The sequence below is a fragment of the Haemorhous mexicanus genome, chromosome 4, assembly GCF_027477595.1.
Source record: "Haemorhous mexicanus isolate bHaeMex1 chromosome 4, bHaeMex1.pri, whole genome shotgun sequence".
NCBI classification, from domain to species: domain Eukaryota; kingdom Metazoa; phylum Chordata; class Aves; order Passeriformes; family Fringillidae; genus Haemorhous; species Haemorhous mexicanus.
Window position 1 is genome coordinate 47,436,147 of NC_082344.1, and position 23,616 is coordinate 47,459,762.

General features: G+C 35.6%; 1 protein-coding gene across 1 annotated transcript; it reads left to right on the top strand.

Moving 5' to 3' along the window:
- The first annotated feature begins 280 nt into the window (after positions 1 to 280).
- On the top strand, positions 281 to 22,019 carry FGL1 (fibrinogen like 1). Its single transcript, XM_059844721.1, has 8 exons — positions 281 to 434; positions 4,718 to 4,791; positions 9,906 to 10,086; positions 12,538 to 12,697; positions 13,406 to 13,503; positions 14,452 to 14,540; positions 15,404 to 15,591; positions 19,451 to 22,019. The coding sequence occupies exons 2-8, from the start codon at positions 4,726 to 4,728 to the stop codon at positions 19,608 to 19,610; spliced, it is 942 nt and encodes a 313-aa protein (XP_059700704.1). The 5' UTR covers positions 281 to 434; positions 4,718 to 4,725; the 3' UTR covers positions 19,611 to 22,019.
- The last annotated feature ends 1,597 nt before the right edge of the window (positions 22,020 to 23,616 follow it).

The following is a 23,616-nucleotide window of genomic DNA, read 5'->3' on the forward strand; positions in this document are numbered from 1 at the left end:
GTCTGAGTGATTATTGGCTTTTTTTCTTAAATCCCTTGGGTCTGTTACATTCTCTATGTACCTCTGAAGCCTAAGAGATTTGTTCTGTGACTATGGAAAAGACTGGAGTATAAAGCTGAGTATGATACAGAAAGCAATTTCTTGAACCACAACAGTGAAAGGGAATAGATGATCCTTTGTTATTTTTGGTTTATTTTTGTTTCAGAAGTGTTGTGTTAGGCACAGAATTACCATCATCTCCTTCTTATGTTGCAATTTAGTCTTGAGAACTGCAACTTCTCAGCAGCATTCCAGCCCCGTGACTCATAGCAGATGTAAGCCTCCACTCTGCAGAATTTAATAGCAAAAACAATCACAGCTTGGGAAGGCCTCTGGAATTATTTGCATCAGTTTAAGAAGATTTAACAACTTTGAGTTCTGTCCAGAAGTTAAAGGTAAACATTTAGGGTACCTATGAGGGAAGAAGGAAGACGTATGGCTAATTTCTATAGCTATGGTTTAAAAGTAATTTGTTTTTTGAAGGCCATATAACTGGTGTAGTATTGATAATGATGTACGAATGTTTTACCGGGATCTAGGTATTTTCCTGCATTTCTAGGTAGTTAATAAAATCACTATTTGAATCTGCAGTTTCTAAATTTGTATTTCTATGGGCTATATGAACAAGGCTGCTTTTAGAACCTTAAAGTAAATCAAATAATGAATTATTTTTCAGATGAGGAAAACAGGGCAATTTTTGTTACACCACCAGATTTAAACAGAGCAAAATCTGTGCATGAGTTTAATAACTGGAATTTTAAGAAAGCAAACAAAAAACTTTCCAGTTATTTTCTATCCTTTTGGCAGATTCTCTCTTACTATTATTGTATTTATTAGCAATGCAAGTCTTATTGACACTGTGCCAACAGAAAGAAACAGGCATCTGTATTCCATTGAGTTTGCTGTCTCTTAAATTCAAAAAGCATAAGAACATTCTAATGGTCCAAAATTTTCATAGTACAGAACTTCTTTAATGTCATCAAATCTATTTAGTAATTTGTTATTTAAAGACTTGGAAAAAACATCAGATTCAGGGGAAATAGGATTGACTGTGTGTGTATCCTTTAAAGAAAGCCTAGGCACAGAGAAGAAAAAAAAATGTCTTTCTAGAATTTTTATTCCATAGCTTTGGAAAAAATATTCTGCCTAACTGTATGATGCATATTCCAGGTGCAATCTTGGAATAGTAAAGGAGTAACCCCAGGGATAAAATTTCAAGGTTTCACAAGAGTTGCACTTAATTTATTTAAAACAGAAAGTGATTTTTTTTTCAGCTAACCGTTAAGGGTTTGTGTTTCAACTTGAAAATATAATACCAAGTTTTTCTCACTCTAGCATATGATATGTGATAATTAATCCACATATCTACTGTCTGAGATTAAGATTTTCCTGGAAAGGGATATCCCCTGTACAAATTTGTGGGGTTTTGTTTTTCTTTTTGTTAAATCAACACAGGTGTTATAAAACAAGTCTTGGAAGTCTCTCAACAGTTATTAACTCTTCAGGTTCATCTGTGGCTGATTAAAATTTGTAATTTTTTGCAGGTTTTTTGAGTTAAAAATTTTATTCAATTGTGTACTGTCAGCAAATAGCTATATAACAAGGGTAAATATTTAAAGGACTGAAGAAATTTGTTTAAGAAACTGAGTTTCAAAGGAGTCTTCCTAGAGCAAGATGTTAAGCTTCCCTTGAACAGAACTTTAGGTTTCCCTGTTAGTGAATACCATGGCTGTACACCTTCAGAGAACTGTTACTAACACAACCTCTACTGAAACTTTTTTTTAGAAATGTGGGTAACGAAGTAAAACGTTACCCACATTAATTCCATGTCCCAGCCTGATGATTTAGTGTGTCAAAATGCTTTGAACATGTAAGGGGCTTGACCCTATTTACCACTTTTCTTGTCACTGTAAAGTTGACCACTCAGTGACTCTCATGTCCCTGCAACTGTGAGACAGACAAACTACAGGAGTTTATGCCTGCTGAGAAACTGGCTTAAAGGTGTGAGGTCCAGGACCAGCACTGCTGATTGTCCTCTGACTTGTCGAGGTCTGCCTGCTGGGCAGTGACAGAAACGGAGAAATGCTTTTAAGTCACCCATTTCCTTTCAGAACTTGAGTTTTCACATCTCTTCCTAGTCTTTTTTACCTTCTCCCTTTCTTTGGAGGACAGCAGCATAAAGATTTTGGTTTCCCCTGTCCTACTAGAGGTCCCTGTGAGGGGTTTTTTTACCCTGTGTCCTCTCTGTTTCAGTCTTCCCTGTTTCTGACTGGTAGATCTACCAAATGAAAGCCTCAGTTTCTCTCTCTTTATAAGCTTCTTGTCTTACATTCACAGTGAGCTTATATTGTGAGTGGCTACAAAATCAATACTCCATCTTGAGTTTAATGTCCAGTTTGCTTTCTTAAAAATGAAACTCCAGGATTAAAATATCTTCACCAATTTATTTAAATTGTCAATTTTAGAAATTCACAAGACTATTATTATATTTTGCTATGTCTTTTGAGCATGTTTTAGTTCAGCATTAAAGATGGCATCCTAAGTTGTCTCCCAAGTGCAGCCCTTATGAAGTTTCCCACAAGAGGAACATTCTGTAGAAAGAGGCATCGTTAAATAGAAAGGTGACTTTACCTGAAGATAACAAACTAAACCAACTGCACATACTCTCCACTCCTCAGCTATTCATTCTTTTTGTGCAGCTTGCTCATAACAGCTCATACATGCTCTAAAGGACTTACCTGCCTTGATTGTACCTTATAGGTTTTTTTTGTTTGTTTGTTTGTTTTTTTGGTTTTTTTTTTGTTACTAACAAAAATTTCTCGGAATAGTATCCAAGATTTACTTGATAGTCTTTTCTAAAAAAATAAGATTACTGTTGTAAAGTTGTGTAATCCATTTAAGATTGGGGGTTTTTTAACATTGATTGTGGTATTCAGGCATTCACAGTCAGTGAAGTCATGATAGAACAGTTCAAATACTAAGACTAATGTGAGGGAAGATACTGTGGTTTCAAAATTAAAATAACAGGGATGAAGTCGAGTAATGAAATATGAATCTTCCAGTGAAGAAAATAGAGTCCCTTCTCTCTTAGAAAACATATTTAAAGTATGCAAGGATTCAGGACAGCAGTTAGCAGAGACAGATCATTTGCAGGCTGTCCAGATAGCTAATGTACTCTTTGGTCACTCCTGTCACAGACAGTGTCATCCCAAGAGATGGCAACAGCTGCTTTCAAAACAGAAGTGACTGTAATAGCTATAACTACTAATGTAATTTTGCTAGCTGGAATTTTAAAAAGCATCCTAAGTCTTTTATAGGTAAGTGTTGAAATCTGAGATTTGTTTGGGTTGTAATTTCTGGTTTTTCATGAAGTTTTCAGATATTGGTGAAAATACAGTTGGACTTGTCCAATTTTGCACAAACTTAAAAACCTACTTCTCTTAAGCACCTTGCTTATCTTTGTACTGTAAAAAGCACAGTCTGCCAATGTTCCACTCATATTTTATAGTAATTCCTGTAGAAACATGACTGGAAATTTTCATAAAGTTGGTGTTCTAATAAACACATGCTGGTATTGAAACATTAATCTCTATTACAAGTTTTACACTTTGTCTAACCACAAATGTTTTAAATGTGTCACTGTCCCTGGAAGCATTAAAAAAATGTAGATGTGGTGCTTAGGGACAGGCTTTAGTGGTGGACCTGTCAATATTAAGTTAATGGTTCAACTTGATGATCATGGAGATCTTTTCCTTAATAACTCTATGGTAGGAAAAGCAGAGTAGATACATATTCTGGTTTAATTAGGTGTTAACGATGCTAAATGAAAATATTCATAGTTAAAAAAGAAAAAAAAATCCTAAGTTGATAGCTTGCAGAAGTTTAAGTAATTAATTCAGAATAGTTTATGTATAATCTTTGTAAATATTTTATTGATTGGAGGCCTTGGTTTCTCCTCTGTGAAAAGCACACATTTGTCTGACAAAATGATTGTGAAGTTCTATCAGCTAATGTTTGCAAGGCAGTGAGATACAGTGGTGATTGGTTTTGTCTATAAAATAATTTTCATATTAAAAAATGGGGTTTAAAATGCCGTGTCATACAGTACAAAGTATCCATAGTTATCAATTTAAAGATGCCATTCTTGTCACCATTAGAATAAAAGCTAATAATTATATTGGATTCTTCCCCCAAATTACTCTATGACAGTAAAATTATCTTGATCCTCTCCTGGTTCACAAAATTTGCACAAATCTTTAGATCAAGGACAACTAGCCCAATTTAACTACTTGTTTATGACAGAGATCTTTCTCACAAATTTAAAGGACCAACAAAGAATATTTCCCTGTTTTTCAGCTTGCTTAAAATGTTTCTGCTTCTGTCTTAAAAATAAAATGTGTGCTTTTGAAACTTGAATAGCTGCCCTAAAATACATGGATAGCTCTAATACAAAGTGGCCTAAAAGGATAAATTCTCATTTTACTGGCTTTTGGAGTTGTATTTTATCAGACTATTTTAGACATTTGTAATGAATCCTGCATGCACATAATATTTACAATTTGCAAGAAAAGAATTATAGGTTAAATAGTCTCTTTTAATAAGATTTAAGATGTCAAGTGTAAATTTTAGTTTTAATGTTTAAGTTAACTAGTGTTTCCTTTGTTCCTCTACTTTACAGCTTCTAAAATGAAGATTTTGATAATGGTTGATTTTGTCCTTGCAGCTAGCTTGATGGATGTCATTGGCAGCTCTGTAAGTTCTAGTAATTAAATTTTTCTATAGAGTGTCTTCTAAATACTGCATACCTTATCCTCCATAGTGCTCACAATCTCTACATACAATGGCAGAACCTTTGATGGAAAAGATTAGAATTCATTAAAAAATGAAAGAATGAGGAAATATCTTCAAATGGTGTGTAGTGGGGACAAGTTTCCAATAACGAAAGAAGAAACAAATGCATAAATTTACAATGGAAGGTCCATCACTAGGTAATGGCACTGAAGAAAGGAATCCAGTCAGTTTGTGACTGGATCTGATATGGAAAAGGAGACAATACATCTTTCCTAAAACAGGTATTATATGGTGCATGGAGGCACATTTTACAGAAGGCACAAGATCCTTATACTACCCTTCAGGTGTAATGCTAACTCAGAATAACACCTGGAGTTTTGAGCAGTGTAGTTACAGAAAAGCAAAGCACAGGAACTCCTAAAGCAGTGGCTGCAGCAGTGCTATTTCTGGGCACTGACACCTGGCATGCAGAATGTTTCCATCCTTTTCCACTTTGTCCACTGGCCCTACAACTTTTTCTCAAACAAGATCTGTAACTTCATATTCTTACTTGTTTCCAACTACTACATTGTAGTTCACACTCAGAAACCATGACTAAAGCTCCTTCACTTCAAGCTCCCAAAACCCTCTCCTACACGTTCTGTTTCTCCAACAAAAACCCTAATAAAATCACACTTACTCCACAGTTTAAAATACTTCTAGCCTCACCAACGCTGCACTGCATGTCATGGCTGTCCTTACTAGTTTTATATCCAGGTCCTGAATAGCAGAGACCTAAAGGGATTGAATTCTTGATTCATAATTGCCTAAGTGGAAGTAGCTGCTGAATTTACAACTATTGTTTGTGGCTTACATTACCTTATGGAAAACTTTTGTTCAGATAAGTATCTTTATAGAGGCAGAACAGGAAGCAGCTGACTCTCTAATAGCTTCTACTCAGTGCAGAAAAATATTACTAATTTCTGCAGAGGCCTACTAAAAAAGAGGGACCACAGTTAAATACATTTACTAATTTTTTAATTATTATTTTTCATTTAGAATATTTTTAACTTAGCTGACCTTCTGAGTAAAAACTGGGTATATTCAGAACTTCATTTCAAAGTTTTCACCTTTTAATCTAATTAAAACACTAATTTCAATATAGAGTTATTTTGGAACTAATTTATATTCTAAAAAGTACAGGAAATAGCACCACTGATTAAAATCTTGTATTTTTATGCTTTTCATGAAGTATTCTGAGTCTCATTTGTAGCAATAATTTTAATGGGAGGTTACTGGCTGCTAAATAATTCACACAATAATGACAGTGAATGCACATTAATTGCAGCAGCTGGTTAAATGTAGGATTGTGTGCCCAAGAGCAGAGCTGTCAGCAGTTGTTAGATAATTGCTTCTCAATGTGTGGTGCAAACAGTTGCTTCACTGAAACAGACAGAACAGGTTGTGTTCAGTCTGGTTTCAGTCAGTGGGCACCACTGTCCATTGGAGATAGCCACAGGAAAATCCACATTTTGTTGAGTGTTTCAACATTGTAATGGTTTAACTTTGGTCCATATCTAACAAATGGAATAGCAATAAGTGAGAACTGTAATTTGCATTTTGCTTCTTTATTACTCCACCTGTGCATTGGTTTTACTTCAAGGTTTTTAAAAAGGTTATCCTGTGAAAAAAAAGTGTAGGAGCACATTGAAAGAAGAGTCTGGTAAACTGAAAGATCTAAAAGCCACATTGATCCAATTGAAGTTACAGTTACCTTGTGATTGTCCCATGAAAAAAATAGACATGGAATTCCAAAAATGAGAACTGTGGTTTTGCTGTTCAGCAGCAAAATCTAATAGGATTTGTCTGGAGTTGACAGAGAGACATCGATGAGAAGGCTGAAGTTAGGGAGAGAAGAGAAAGTATCAGATACCAGTACTTTTCATATCTAGGTTACTTTCAAAACTATTTCTGCTCAAGCATTTTTTTTCTTATGCTGTAATTATTCAGTATGGCTAGTCATGTCTTGATTATCACTTCTAATTTACTGTCACTTCCTAAGCATTGAGAGCTTAAAACCTTTTAAATAAGGAAAATGCTATGTATAATGTAGATATATCACTGTTCAGCTCATCATGAGTTTATTGTCTGCAAAGCAGATGAGAATCAGCTCATAGTTATTCATTTTTATGAATTCATAATTTTTAGGTAAACAATAACAAAAGATGGATTTCAAATGCAAGTTTAAGAATAATATTTAGAGACACAGCCTGTTGCAGACTTGTGTTTAATTCAGTTCAAATTTTATGATGGTATATGAAGTGGTGTCATACTGAATTTAGATACCAAGTTTTTCTATGGTAAGATAATATTTTTTCAAGAAGTTCTATGCTTATACTATATAATTTAATCACATTAGGAGAATGGCTTTTAGCAGTATGAAAGGGGAACTGATAGAGGCATTTCTTTCACCTGAAAGAAATACATATAGCTGCCTTTGGCTCCCTCTCCTCAAATGCCGTGTCCCTTGCTCTTCCCAGAATGGAAGGTAGCTCTTTGTGGCTCAGATCTTGCCACTGTCACAGAGGTTGTCCACCTGAAGTCCTGTCTATGAAATTGTGAGGGCCTGGCAATGGGAGCCTCCATTTCTAGGTCTCTCCTATTGCATGTTACCATGTTCTCCAAGCTTGTGAGGACTGAGTTAAGACTGATACAGGCTAACCTTCTCAGTAAAACTGGTAGCTGTGGCATGGTGGCTTCTTTATCACTCATAACTTAGTACAATTAGAATAAATATTTGGTCTGACTGGGAACATAGGATTTTTTTGACAGCTTTTCTTTTATAGTTAGCATTAGCTCATCAGGGTGAGCCTGGAAATATTTTTTCAATACTTTTAAAATTTATTCACTCTTTCTCAATCCACCTGTGCTTCTCTTTCTCTCTCTCTAAAGCTCTGCAGTCCCCTGTAATTTTCTGTATTCACACAGGACCAGACTGACACTTTGCAGACACCTGTCAAGGAAGCCTCTTCTGAATCTCCCATTGAATTCATTCCCACTGCGTAGAAAATTCAGCTTTTGTGAAGGGTTTGTATGAAGCTGCAGATACAATTGAGACAAACGCCCTGGAAAGGCTGCACAGTGCATCTATGTGCACTAGTGCATCTTTTCTTTGTAATATGCAAGATGTCCCACACTAACCAGTGCATACAGTCGAGTAACATCCTTCTAAGCCACCATAGCAACTTTGTATGCCCAAATATTTAACTATTCTCTTTTCTTGTTTCCTGCTAGAAGAAAAGGACCATATGCTAAGCATCTCATATAGCTATCAACAACTGAAAAAATATTTTCAAGCCAAGGTTCTTAAATAAGATAAAACTTTTGGGAGATTACTGGCTCGTTGGCCGCCGTTTCCCTCCCCAAAAGGTGTTTGTGCCTCTGCCCCTACAGCGTCCCCTTGTGGGCAAGCATCGCCGCGGGACCCCGGAGCTCCTGGGCCAGCGCAGGGCTCCGCGCTGGGCGCGCAGCGGCCCGAGCTGCCGGCGTGGGCAGCCCAAACACAGCCTGCTGAGCCTTTCCGTCTTGAACAGCTCGCTAACAAAGTGCCTAGTTATGCCACATATGTATATATTTCCTCCCATTATTTTATTTCACCGTGTACTTTAGATTGCAGTTAAGTATGAATTAAAGCAAGCCTCTGATACACTTTAGTAATACTTGAGGCAGAAGTCTGTCTTCAGGATTGTTCTGCACAGTCTTATGATCAAATTTTTCAGTGTAACTAAATATTGCAGACAAATGGAACAATTTGTTGGAAGTGTTCAAGGACAATGGGTGAAACCTGAGCTTGATGCAAATGCCAAGTATGCAGACACCACTTAGGTGCACCTCACTATGCACAGCACTATGCTATTGCAGACATCTCTATAGTTTGGTGTGATAGGGCAATGTTCTGAGACATCAATTCTTGCATGTGAATGGAAAACATTGCAGGTGTACATATAAATAATGTTCCCGATGAATAAGGTAGCACCAATCGAGAACTACTGCAAATTTGTTCTTACCTGTCAGATTTCCAGAAAGTCACCCTTTGATTTTGCTTTTACAGTGCTCGTTGTGCTCTTTTACAAGCTACTAAACACTGCTCATATAAAATTTCAGTGTTACTGATGCAAAACCTGTGTCATGTTTCCAAAGGCTTTTCTCCCTCACACTGAAATCAAATTTATTTAATATATATTTTAAAACATACAGATGGTTTTAAGTTCTCCAGATCAGGTTCTGTTCACTTTGGCTATTTTACCTTAGTCTTTAATCTAAAACCAATTATTTATTGCTCAGGATGCATTCAGCATGTCCGAATTCGGAACAGCCATTCCAGCTCTTGAGGGTCAAGTGAGTGCTAGGTAACACTGTATCAGAACTACCACATTTCTCACCCACTCTGCATGGCAAAATTAAGTACAAAAGTTGCAGCACAACATTGACTTTAACTTTTAATTATTGTGTATATTCAGGGCTTCTTAGAGACTATTTTAGCATGCCAAAAATGAGCTTAAAACTTAACAATATTTATGTTGGCAATGTTAGGATTCTTATCGCCAGAAGTGCAACTTAAAAGCATTCAAAAAATGCACTATGAAGTTGAAAACATATCCATGTGGATTGCATTTCTTTAAAACTCTATAGGACCTTCACAATGTTAGTAGCAGGCTTCTCTGGATAGAAAATATCTGTGCATGGAAGATGATAGAGATGGGGTCTCCTTATGATAGGGCCTGTATTATAGTGTTTTTCCCCAAAGTCCCATCTGCATCTTTGCAGTTAGAGCTGGTAGCACTAAAGAGAAGGTCTCTTTGCAAAGCGTTCATAATATGTAGGTTTTATATATTACATGCAGTAACAAATGAAATCATTTTAAACAAAGTAGCAACAGAGGTGGAAGTCAACATAGTGTCTGTGGGAAATTGTGACCAAAATATTTTATTTAGGTTTAATTTTATTTATGGTTTGGCTGCTTGGCTCTTTGTGTCACATGTTAAATATCACATAAAATTTGTTGATTTTACAGTAAGATATGTTTTCCTCTCTAGGATTTACAGAAATGTTTTCAAGAGCAAATACGACTTCAGGGCCAGGTGAGGCTTCTGGAACATCGTGTGAAACAGCAGCAGTTAAAAATTACACAGCTCTTAGAGAAGAAATTGATTCAGTACAGTGACAGAGGAGATGAAAACAGTGTCATTGACTTGGGAGGAAAAAGACAGTATTCAGGTTAGAAATGGAGCTATTCTTTTCATTTCCATTCATTGTAATGATACCCAGAATCTTTAGCACAATTGGGCCTATTGAGTTATTTTTTTAAAAACTCATTGTAGAATGTTTGTTTAAAACGCAGTGCTCAGCTTTTACCTGGACCTGTTGTGAAGGGAAAAATTGCTAATGTCAGTTGGTAGAAATCAAATCAGGATTTAGGAAGTTTACTGATTTATTAGTAGAGCATAACTTAAAACCAATCAGTTAACAATCATAACTTAAACACAAGCATAAATATCAGCAATACAACAGATAAAGGCCAATTTTATAGACATTTACAAAATATTAAGGAGTTACAGATTTCTAAACACCATTCTTTGACTAATGTCAGAAGTTCTAACAATCCCAAAAATAACTAACAGGGTTAGTTCACATTCATACATTCAAATGGTTGCCTGGGTTACAAGCAACTGACTTTGTTCCAATCTGTAAAGTCCGTGAGACCTCCAAATTTACACACATAAGCCTGGCATAATGGCATCTGCATCTCACTTTAGTGACATTTTCACTGAGTTGGATTCAGTTCATGACATCACAGCTTTTAAATCCTGGTTTAAAGTTGTTTTTCTAATTTCACCAGCACTCGGGTGGTGATCCACTCCTTCCACAGTGGAAGGCTTATAATAAATACAGTGGAAGTATAAAATAAAACATCATCCAAACTCTTGATAAAATAAAACACCATCCAAAACAACAGTGGGATTGAAAATACAATTTAGGAGACTGACTTCTAGGTGGCATTTGTTTCTAGCTATCCAGTGCTAGAAAGTCTTAACTACTATTATTTTTTATAACCTTGTTGAATATGATTTTAGTGCTTATGCTGCTGGAAGAAATACCAATATATATAACATTTGATCCCAAGGCATCAAATATAATAAAATACCATTAAAATGAAATAAAAAGCAGTTGTAAATCTGACATGAAAATTTTAGCTGTGTATTTATGTACTCAGCATTCTGGAACACTTTATTTTTATTATTAGGGCTGACTCACTTGTTATTGGAAAAGATTATTAAAGCCACATTTCTCTGAAAGGTATTTGTCCTTTCTTAGCAAAAGCCTCAAATTATTCTTTTACAATGTTGTTCTAAAAAACAGATCTAACTTGTTCCTGTTTCTGATTATGTTTTTCCCCCATTATTTTTTCACTTTCTTTACAGCTTGGAAAATGCCTTTCCTGTTCATACTGCATTATTTTCTCAAACTGCTGCAGCATTTTAATATCAACAGAGCTGGATAATTTGAGTTAGATAGTGAGGGGGAAATTGCACACTATATACACCTGCTAAAAATTAAGATATGCTTTTGTTTTGCTGACCTACTAAGAAATTAATGGACAAGAAAAGCTATTTTCTCTAAGCCAACCACACATTCTCTATAAAGACAACTTAGCTGTTATTTAAATCATGTTTTCTATTAGAGTTTATTCAAATTTTGGCATAGCTATTTGTTTTCAGTATAAAGCATTTATTTTCTATGTCTAATCTTCACTGACACTTTCACTGAAGAGAAATATAATAGTTCATAAAGTTCCAAGCAGGCCTGGAAGTTCAGCCAATTCAGAGAATTCCTTAAAGTTAATCAGCTCTACCTGAGCCAGGAAAAACAGAAATGCTGAAAATTATATGTCTTTTCGGTATGACTGCCTGATGGTGGATTACATATAAACAAAGAACTCATTTCATTTTTTAATTCCTAGAGGAAAGAATATAAGATTATACAATTACATTGCTGTAATATTTCCATGTGCTCTGAATTTTGTTATTGTTGTAAATTATATTCATCAACAGTGATGCAGACCAGACTGTGAATGGAACCGAGCCAAAGTGATATCATTTTACACATACACTGCACTTTTGGGGTGTAGTCTTCTGTATATTTTTGCACCTATTTGGTAGAAGGGACAGGAGAATCAAGCCTTGCAATTGTTTCTGTTTTTAACACTGGAGATTTCATACTTTTGTTTCTGGCACTTCTGTGAACTTTCTGGACATAGAAGTACATGTTTCTTTTTAAGGGTTACTGTATGTTACATGTAATTTTAAGGTTACAACAGGATTCTAATGTGGATGACACCACTGTAAATTAAAAGTGACACCACTTAAAATGAGGAATTATTTTGCTAGTCAAGTAGAAAAAAAAATTGTCATATTTCATGTTGTGAAGATATTATTTCAAAGATATATCAAAATAATTACAGCCCAGCAAAGCTTTAGAGCAACACAAGTACAAAAAAAATACCCAAAAGTAAAAGAAATGTGTTTGCAGAGACATTTCATTTTATTACTGTGGTTCATAAGGGACTTCTACATAACATGACTTGATTACTGTTACTGACTTGATTTCTGATTTTGCCAGTAAGTACAGGACTAAAAATGTTGTGTCTGATTAATGTTGTGTGAACAGATTGTGCAGAACTCTACAATGAAGGCCATAAGAAAAATGGATTTTATAAAATAAAACCAATCCAGAGTCCTAGAGAATTCTTTGCGTTCTGTGACATGTCTGAAGGAGGTGGCTGGACTGTGTTTCAGAGACGTTCTGATGGCAGCCAGAATTTTGATAGGTAGGTACTAGATTTGGTAATTAAAACTGGAAACAAAGTGAAGAAACATTAAACCAGATGGTGCTAGGTTAAATCTGAACTTTAGAAGTATATGAGTAAGTTGTTATCCCAGATAAAAGGGAGGAATTCTGTGGAACAGCCTCCAGGTGGGATACCACTTCTGGTTCTGGCTGTCTTCTGTGAGACATCCGTTCTAATCTTTTTCTGTCGACTTGTTTATTTGACACAAGGACACTTCAATGTCAAATGCCTTAACAACTGTTGAAGCAAGGACTCTTAATGATGAGGAAAGATTGTCTTCTGCAATTAGTAAAAATTTTTTTTTAAAAAAGCAAGCAGTCTGAGGGCTTTTTGAGTAAAAATGTTCACAAGCATGTCTAGTGGGAGGATGAGAAACTAAGTACCCAAATTGAAACAAGACAGGTTCAGACCAGATATAAGGAGAAACTTTTTCACCGTGAAAAGAGTCAGCAGGTTCCCCTAAGAGAATGCACAGTCTCCATCCTTGGAAGTTTTCAAGATCTGAACAGACCAGCCCTGAACAACCTGGTCTGATCTCACAGCTGATTCTGGCTTGAGACTGACACTGGACTAGCTTGCCTCCCGAGGTTCCCTCCAGTTTGAGTTATTCTGTGATCTAAAATTGTATTGTAAAACATCCAAACAAACTTGCTTTTTTGAGAAATTAGTAATTTATACGCATTTCAGACTCTGGGCTGACTATGAAGAAGGCTTTGGAAATTTTGTTTTGAAAAATGGTGAATTTTGGCTTGGAAACAAAAATCTTCATTATTTGACTAATCAAGGTAAGATTTGTATTGTAACAATAGTCATATTGTTTCTGTTTCTTTGCTCTTTCCAGGCCACTTTTTTGTTTCCCCTTTTTGTTATCAGAAATCCTGAGTTCTGTTGATAGTCTGCATGGACTTCTCTAAGTTTCAGAAGAAAACAGATTCTAATATAGGTTTTCTAACAAAAGGTTCAAAACTGTCCTTAGGCTGCTGGCATACTGAGAGCCCTTGTGAAACAGGGAACAGGAGACAGGAGTCTACCTTAAAAGAATTGTCTCTATCCATTTTCCATCAGCATCACTAACAGTCCAGAGATGGGTAGATGCCATACCAAGACACTTATTCAGGGCTTTTTAGCTGTGTGGGCTATTACATGAAAGTAATTTTAGTCCAGTCCTGTTGATGAGGCCAGTAGTAGGAAGTTATTTTCATCTTTCTAATAGTCACTCAATGTAAGCTAACTTCTGCTTTGTTGTAGAATGCTGCAGATACAAAACTTACCCACTGGCTTAACCAGCTAAATCATGTGGAAATCAGTGCCACCAGGATGTGATCCTAGTATAACTTTTTTTATTTTCAGAGTATAAAAATCTAATTTTCGTAGGTGAAAATTTATTGATGAATTTTCACTATGCTTTAAATACCACCTCAAATATTGCAACCAAATGTAAAACCTGTAAGGCCATCTTTTTTTACAATTTTTTTTCTTATATTTGAAAATTTGTCTTGAAACAATTCTAAAATTTTCTAAGCTAAATAGAATTCACTCAGGTGAATAAAGGCAAATAATAGCAATATATGCTTTACTATGCATAAAGAAAGACAATAAAACCCTATAAAATATGCTGAGGTGATAGAGATTCATGTTAAAAACATTTTCTTTTAATCTTCTACTGTAATGCCCAGTTCTGAAAAGTAGTGAGATAAGCTATTTTGACTAAAATAATTTGTATTTTTTTAAAGGGAATTATACTTTAAGAATTGACCTAACTGATTTTGAAGGAGAACGACGTTTTGCACAGTATGCAAGATTCAGGGTTGCAGGAGAAGAGGTAATAAAATATTAAATGACTACAGGTTTTAATGAAAATGTGGATTCTGTAGACAAACAATAAACACACAGGTTCCCTAATCTCCCTAAAGATTTGTGTATAACCTTAATTTAAGGTTCTAAACCATATTTTCTTTCTTACACATGCTTCTAATTTTCAAATACCTAATAAAAGTGGTTTACTCTGATACATTAATTTCACACTTTCTGTAAGGGATATGAATAATTTGGTTTAATAAATGGATAAAAGCAGTTTTTTTAATGTTTGTTGATATTACCAACAATAATGTGTCCCTATAGGACATGAAATAAAACAATGCAGACACTGGAATCTTCAAGGTGAAAAGAAGGATGTTTAATTTCTGACTCCAACATTTAGAAATTTTCAAAAGTGACAGTGAATTGGAGGGTGACAGTGCCACCTCTCCAATGACACTGGGCAAACCAATGGTCCATCAAATTCCCCCTCCTCCAGAAAAGAATGCAAAATAATAAGTATTTACAGAAAAGCGCATGAGAAAGGTCATTACAAGAATGTAAACATCAGCCGGCTTAGAAGAACTTGGCGAAAATAATGGTAGAAGATGTTCTGATTTGCTAATGTATACTGCAAATGAGCCCTAATGCTGTTTGTATTAAGTCATTTATACATATGGGTAATGACAAATTTTATCCCTATTAAGCATCTCTAGAGCCTTTCAGCATTAAGTACATCGTGTCTAAGTGGCAGGACATTTCTTAGCATAAAAATAGCAGCAAATGGAACAGCCTAGCTTCTTCTTAGTGGTTTCACTCTCCGACATGCTAAGGGCTAAAGACATACTGGAATTTAATTTTCTTTTCTTTCTTCACATTTTTTGTTAGCATTCCTATGAGATGAGTTGTGGCGAATACTCTGGTACAGCTGGTGATTCCCTTACTGCTGGATTTCATCCTGAAGTAAAATGGTGGGCCAATCATCAAGGAATGAAGTTCAGTACTAGAGACAGAGATAATGACAACTATGAAGGGAACTGTGCTGAAGAGGAAAAGGCTGGCTGGTGGTTTAACAGGTATTTTAATTTCATATGGGTACCATCTACTATTCTGCTCCATGGGTATTCATAAAATAATAACATATGGCAGAAGATTTGGATTGTTCATTTATTTGCAATGTGCCCTTGTCCCCCAGCAGAGATCTCAGTGCTGGTAAGATTGAGGCTCTCCTTAGAAGGGACAGCACCTACTGTGCAGCTTAGGCTGGTCTGTGATAATGGTATTTGCCACAGGTCAACTTTGTTATCAGGCAGTGAGGAGGAGATAATTCTGCCCCTCTGAGGTAAATAGTTTTTACACAAGTAGGTCATTTAGAGTTTGCAGATACATCCCTGCTGTACTTCACTCTCGCATTTTTCTTGTGTTGCACTAGACCAGATGTGGCAGCACTGCAAATATCTGACAAGCTAAACTAGTGCCAGGTTATCAAGACTCATTTTTTTCACCTCGCTTCACAGTATCTCACTCTTGTTATTCTTTCCAAATGGAGATGGTAATGTGTCCACTCAGTTTCTGTCAGTGTGCATGTCTGGACTGAGTGAAAGATTTTTTTAAATAGGCTTGAATAAGAAATTTTAAAAATTCTACTTACATGCAATATACCAAATCAAAAAGAAAGGATAAAAATGGTAGCCTTAGCCTGTACAGATCAGCTATGTTCTTTCCTGTAGTTAATTAAATAAATATAGCCACAAAGAGAAACTCTGCAATCAGCTGTATAATAGAAAGGTTTAAAATACAGCTCAGGGAGGCACACCACTCTCTCACTGTGATCTCAGTTCACTTGGCAAGAGGTGCCAGGCTGGATCAACTCCATTGTTTCTGTTGTATCATCCTTTGTTTCTCTTTTTAACTCCTTATTTGCCAAATTCTGTTTTCATAAGCAGGCCATGACCACCTTAACTGATATGATGTAGCTGTTAACTCCGTGTTTCACAATTAACTATTTATTTTAATGCATTTTAATATATTTGCATGGATTGTCAGTCAACAGAGTGTTTGAGACTTGGAAAAAGTCACTTGTAGACAATGTTTTTTTGCATTTCTCAGGAAAACTAAGATAGAAAAGGGAAAGGCAACTAAGTTGGAGCTTCTTTTTCCATGAAATCAGAGCTTTTGTAAATTTAAAGGAGTAACTAGACCTCAAATCGGATAAAACTGATATCATGCCATGGATTTCATTAAGACTGAATTACCAATCACTTTTAGACCACTGAATAATTTTTTTTGTCTTTTAAAAACTTTTTTTTAATATTGGATTGATCTGGACAAAAGAATGACCACTTTGCAAAAGTAGCTGCATAGTGGAACTTGACAGTTATTTATACCTTGTAGTTGGTGCTACATAACTTCTAAAGATAGCTGACTCCTACTAGGCTAGTTCTTATTATGGTTGTGTAGCTCATGCTCTTAAAGTGACAGTCTTGAAGCTTGATAATGAAAATTAGTTACTAATAATGTTATTTCACTGCTTTGTTATTGAATTTTTAATGTTAAGCCTAACATAAAACTGAACATTGCAAAATACTAGAAAATGTCAGTATCATGAAGTCCTACTCAAAAGGACAGTACTGGCAGAGAAAGGAAAGCACTCAGAAACACATATTTGTCATGCACAGATTAGCAAATATAGAAGGAATTAGTGTTCTTGGCTGGTTTGCGTAAGAGCTCCCAGCTATGAAGGAATTGTTTATAGCCAGCTCTATGCTATCAGGACTAATGAAATACAGAAAAGCCCAGATAATATGAAAACCAAGGGACGTGATTCAAGTGAGGCCACATGGAAGTATCTCAGAACTAGTTTCAAGCCACCAGTCTCGCTCCAGCTCAGCATTTGTTGTCCTGGACTTCTTCAGAAAAATGGGCCCTTTTGTAAGCAAAGCTCTAGCAAGATTTTTATCTTGAATGCAACTCCACAGAGCTGGGTTCACTCTGGTAGTACCTGCAGGTCATAAGCTTTCCAGTACCCAGGGCATTGCAAAGCTCATAAGTAGTTCATAAGTAGTGAGATAAAGTTCATAAAGGTTCATAAATAGTGAGAGTACACAATTCTAGTTGGACATCAGCTTATTCTCTCCCAGCACTCCCATTTTTAGTTATACCATGTATGGATGGTAAGAGGGATCTGTTAGGCAACAACATGGGGCCAGATATCACTAACTCAAGCTTCCTGCCTTACCAATCACCCCAGAGACTGCATAACTATGTTCATGTGGGGTCAGTGGAGTCAGTAAATCCAGACAGAATTCAAAGGGTTCTTCAGGGAACCAACTCCCATCTCTCCATATCTGTCACACAGTTAATAGGTAATTCAGATAAAATATCCATGGAGAGTTGAGAGTTGGCTGTACTTTTGAAACTCCTGCAGCATAGTTTTTAACTTTATATTAGCCTATTGAAAAGATAAGAGGAAGACAGGCTAACTTCAAGGTATTTATTGACTTGTGAATAATGAATGTTTTTTCACAATATCATATCACATGCCAGTTGTTAACTTAGTATGTACAGTTACTTCAGACAGCATCTAGTTGGATACTGAATACTCTAATTTTCACTATTTATGCTTCCCAGCACTAATTAAGAGTTTTTACTGGTTCATATTGCTGTTGGCAAAATTATGGTGTGCCTTCTTATGATTCTTTTAATGAAATCTGTGTTTGATTCAAAGTAGGCAGAGTGCCTGCTCATTGCAGAATTTGTATTATTAGAAAGATTATGTCAGCTCTGATACAAGTTTGTCATTCTTGAAAACAAATTCACTTTTTATGTCCACACTTTATAAGCTTTCAATGAACATATCAAAACTGACTTTAAAAACTGTAAGCAATAAATAAGGATATAGAGATGAGAATTTTCCTATGCAGTTTTTCCTCATAGTTTTTATCTCAGTTCTGAAAAACTTTGTTAAGGAAGTATAAGCAAAGCCAAAAAGACTAAAATTTGCCAGTAACAAAACTCATATAAGGTTTATTTGGAATGTTTTCTGTGTGCATATTTTCTGAAGTCTGCTTTTGGAATCCATAATGGTGTTCAAGAACTAGATATTAACAGTATTTATAATGAAATACTGAATTGGCAGATAAACCAAGCTGATTCATCACAATGTGCTGCAAAAGGAACAGCCAGTTTGCTCTCCACATAAAAATCTAAGCTTGCTTCTCATAGTAACCAGGCAAGTATCAAGGTGCTGTTTCCTTTTCAAGCCTTTCAGGTTTTGCTAGGGTTTTTTATTTGTTTCAACCACTGTATTTAATAAGGTATAACTACATTTCTGCCTGAGTCTGTTAAAAAACAACAAAACCCCCTCAACTTTGTGTAGCCAAATAAAATGCCAGCTCTGGTGATCCAGAGAATTGGTACACATGTGTAATTAGCTGTCAGAATTTATCTTTGTACATAGAAGTCCACAGGTGGGCAGGCAAACTCATGGTGGTATTCAGGTTTTGTCATACAAAATACCACATGGTGTAACTGGAAAACTTAAGTGGGGTTACTCTGAAACAACAGAAAAACACAACATTATTTCTCTCCCAGAGTGTGGTGTATGCCCTGCTGTCTTCCATCCTGAACAACTCTGGAAAACTTTTCCACTGAAACAAATTAGCAGGAAAATGTCCAAGAGCTGGTAATGTCAGAAAATGTGGAAAGGAAAAGCAGCACTTTTGGTTAAAAGAAGCAAAAAACATTTGCAGTTATTCCTGAATTAAAGCACTGTTGTTAATGCACACAGAATCCAAAAATGCAAATTTATGCAGCTGTCAAACTAGGCTGGCATCAACATGGCAAAATTTTTTGACTCACAGAGAAATAAATAACAAATGCATGGAACTTTTCAGCAGGAGGCCTTATTGCTGTTTCCCTTTACTTTCCCACCAGGTGTCACTCTGCCAACCTGAATGGTTTGTACTACAGAGGTCCCTACACTGCCAAGACAGACAACGGGATTGTTTGGTACACCTGGCATGGGTGGTGGTATTCTCTAAAATCTGTTGTCATGAAGGTCAGACCTGCAGACTTTGAATGTAATATTGTTTAAATATTCTATTAACACGATTCACCCGATTAATTTTTTAGGAAATTCATTCCAAATTAAAATGGGCAGATTTTTACTTCTCAATCTATGCATATATAAATTTGGAATAATTCCTCTGCAACCAGTAGTTTTATGAGATGTAAGTGAAAAGACAAGCTAGCCTATGAAGCTTTAGATGCAAATAATGCTAATGGGTCCAAGTATTTTTTTAAAAAAGCAAGTGTTCACCTAGGAATAATGACATCTTCATTAAGATGGTGAATTTTTGGCTTTCCAGTAACTCCAAATCCTTTCACAGCAATCTTTTAAAAACAACAGTATTGTTACTGTGCTGTCTCAAAAAGGAAAAGCAACTGTACTTACACAATAAGAAAACCCCTATTCATAGGGGGAAGCATAAGGTTTAGTCAGTGGATGGAACATGCCAGCTTTGGAAAGATTCAAGACTCTAGGAATGAGTTTCCTGTAAATCTCACTGATGTAAAGGTTGCATGTGTTGTGTACATAGTAAACATAAAAGGCTTAAAGAATGAGGCAGGGAACTGAAGAAAAAGAAGGGGTGCTGCCAGGGCACAATCAATTGAATCTGGCATAGAGAAGTGGATTGTCTGTTGTTTTCTGAAGCATTTCTATGGCTGGTCACAACATTTCAATCATTTTCAAATGTTTAAAAATGCTTTTAGATGGTCAATTATTATGCTTTTCTCCTTCTTGGTAACTGTAATGCTTCTTCTTTTTCTTTTCTTTTTTTTTTTTTTTTTTTTTTTTTTTTTTTGTTAGATTTTAGGACTCTAATTTTGAATGTCCTGTCCAGTCACTTCCTCTCCTTTCCCTGTGTATTTGTCTAAGCTCTCTGGGCTTTTCTCCATCTCAGGTTGCATATCTATATTTTTCTTGTACAATTATAATGGTAGGAGAGATTTTGCTTACCCCTGGCTTTTGTGCCTGGCACTACAATAAACTCTAATAGTCAGTAATAACGAGAGTTGCTGGTGAGTGCTTGCTGCCATGGAGAAGATAGGAATACTCTCTAGAAAGCTCTCCAATGAAATGTAGTCCATTTCTGCTGGGCAGATGCAAATGAAGACTTCAAAGAAAATATGGACCTAAGCTTGCTTTCCTAAAATAATTTTGCTTTTGTGGCTGAACTGCCACTCTCTCTCCCCCTGTCCAAATATAGTTTTGAACATGGCAGCCACTTTCAATCATGCTTAAAATAATTGAAACTAAGTTTTGGTAAAGGTCAGTTTATAACTACATTGCTATGAATACAGGACAGCTGAATTGTAACTCTCTGCATGGCAATTTCCCTTCCATTTTCATCCTCCCAAAACAAAAGTTTGTAAGGAATCCTTGAGAGAATTGCATGGAATAAGGGAGGGAGGATATTTGTAACAACTGGGGGGAAGAGAGTTCTTATGAAACAATCTCACTCAATAAGATAAATCATACTACACCTAAACAAACACAAACAAACAGAAAACTGTGGAGAAAAAACAGGGCTCAGGCAGTTAAAATCATGTTATAATGTAAAAATTGTGCCAATGAAAATTTGCAGTATAGAGGTTTTAAGGCCTCTTTTTTTTGTGGTAATAGCAGATATTCTAGATAATCCAGTCTTTTTCTTATGTCTCAACTGATACTGTGCTAGAGATTTCTAGCCTTTGGCACATCCCTGTACCCATGCATGAGAGGATCAATGAACAGTTATTCAACTGCTTATTTTGAACTTTGTTTAATTAGTTTTGCCAAATTACATTCAGTATATTTTTCAGTATATTCAGTATATTTTTCAGTATATTCAGTATATTTTTTTTTTCACTCTAAGAGGAGAAAGCTTTAGTTATTTGGGAAAAAAAAAAAAAAAAACCAAACCAACAGAATGCCATTACGTAGAAATTGTAAAAACATCCTTAGTTTTTCACAGGAAGATGGAAAGATTAACTCATGAGTTTGGAGAGTATCAAGGCAGATCATATTCCAGCAAAATAAAAGACAAGGAGGATTCATGCATAGGAAAGCTGGATTTTTAGTATGTAAAAAAAAAGACTTTCAGAATTTACAGATTGTGCTCATAAAATCTATGATAATTTTTAATATACTGCAACATAGATCCATCCTCTTTATTTATAAGAAGGCCTAATGAAATATTTTGGCTGAGTGAGGGTGCTTTTGACATATTCTGATATAAAATTTGATTCCTTTTATATACTGTAAATCATAAAATGAAGAAGACTCAAATCTGTCTTAGTACATCTTCAAATGCACTTAGATTTTTATTTGGACTGAATGCTCTTCTGAACAAGGAAGCATCCAGCATACTGTCAGCAATATACAAATATTGTATTTTAAATTTCCACCAGTTTTCCATGGCATTTCTTTGTGCAATAAATCTTTCTGACCACATGAAAAGCATGTGAAAGTGTTGTAATTCAAAATGGTCATATAATTGTTCTTAAATAAACAAACCATTCATTTTCAAAAGGGAAGTTTTAATAGCTACCAGGCAAGAGACAAGGTTGGAAGAGAATTCTTTCCTCTGCCAAGCTTGCCTGTTCACATGAATTTATTTTCTTAACAGGTACAAACATGTTCTAAATAGTCTTTAATATTACAAGATAGCAGAACACAGGCCAGTTTATTTGTTCTGGTATTAGACAGAACATTGTTCCCAAACAGCTGAAAATGAATACATGCTATTTCATTGAAATCATATAACCCAAAAGATGAAGAATAAGAATTGAGGAAATAACAATGAAAATGTTTTGTTAGTCATGTTAATGAAGAACATAATGATATCTACCAGCAATGTGGAATCAAAAATATCTATTTTTGTAATATCTGTTCAAGGGAAACACTCTTGTATTTTATTTCTATGTCTGTGTTCTTGCATTTTCTCAACATATTGGAGAGTAAAAGAATGGAAACCACAATCCCAGATGAGTTAAATGAACAGTAAGAGAGCCTTTTATGTTACAGCATTTGTTTTCCCTAGAATATGTAGAATGCATTGATAGAGCTGAGGTACTGCAGTCTGGCCCATGGCTTTTCATTGGAGATTCTTTTCTTCAGCTCTAATGTCTTGCTACAGTCTACCTCTCCTCACCATTCCCAAAACCATTACTCCTCACACCAATATCTGAATGCCTTTTGTAAGTATAACATTTTGTTCTGTCAGAGCTTCTTCTTCTTGCTCTTGAAATGGTATACCCAGAAGGGAGGTTGGAACCACAGGTTGCCCGGTCTGTGAACATTCCTATCCAGTTCCTTTAGTTCACTTCTCATTATCTCAAAAGAACAAGCTAATTTTGTGCTCATTTTCCTTCAGCAGTAAGTCTTCTTTGGCAGTTGTAACAGAGGTAGAAAGAGCAGAAGTATCCAGGGAAGTATTTGGTATCTAAATTTTGAAAAATTGGAAATATTTGCCCTTATTTCTGGGTTGTGAGGTTGGTTTTTTTTGTTTGTTTGTTTGGTTGTTGTTTTTTGTTTTGTTTGTGGTTTTTGGGGTTTTGGGGTTTTTTTTAGGGTTTTTTTGGGAAGGTGGTTGGGTTTGTTTTTTTTTTAATTATTTATGAAGTGGTCAACTTGGAAAGCAAAAATGGAGCTTTCAAAACGAGGAAGTACTTTGAAATGAGTGTGAGCATGCTTGCTGTTTCCTTAGAGCAGGTCTGAGAACTGGGAATTTGGTAAGGCTTCAAACATTCAGCTAAAGTCCATATGCTCAGAGGAAGGTTCAAATTTTTGTTGAACTGCTTCTTCAAAGAGGGTATAAAACTTTACAGTGATAGTGGCTTTTTTGATGCTTAATTAAGATTTTTTTTGTTGAATACACAGTGTTCATCAAATTTTTTCCTTTTCCAAGTATCTGAGGGCCCTCTTAATCTTTGTTTAGTGAAGGATGAAATCCAGCTTGTCATTGCTACACCTTCAGTTAACTAAGATGGTTCATCTTAATCCCACCTTAATGGTAAATAGACTGCATCAGAAATATAATGCTGATACACAAACA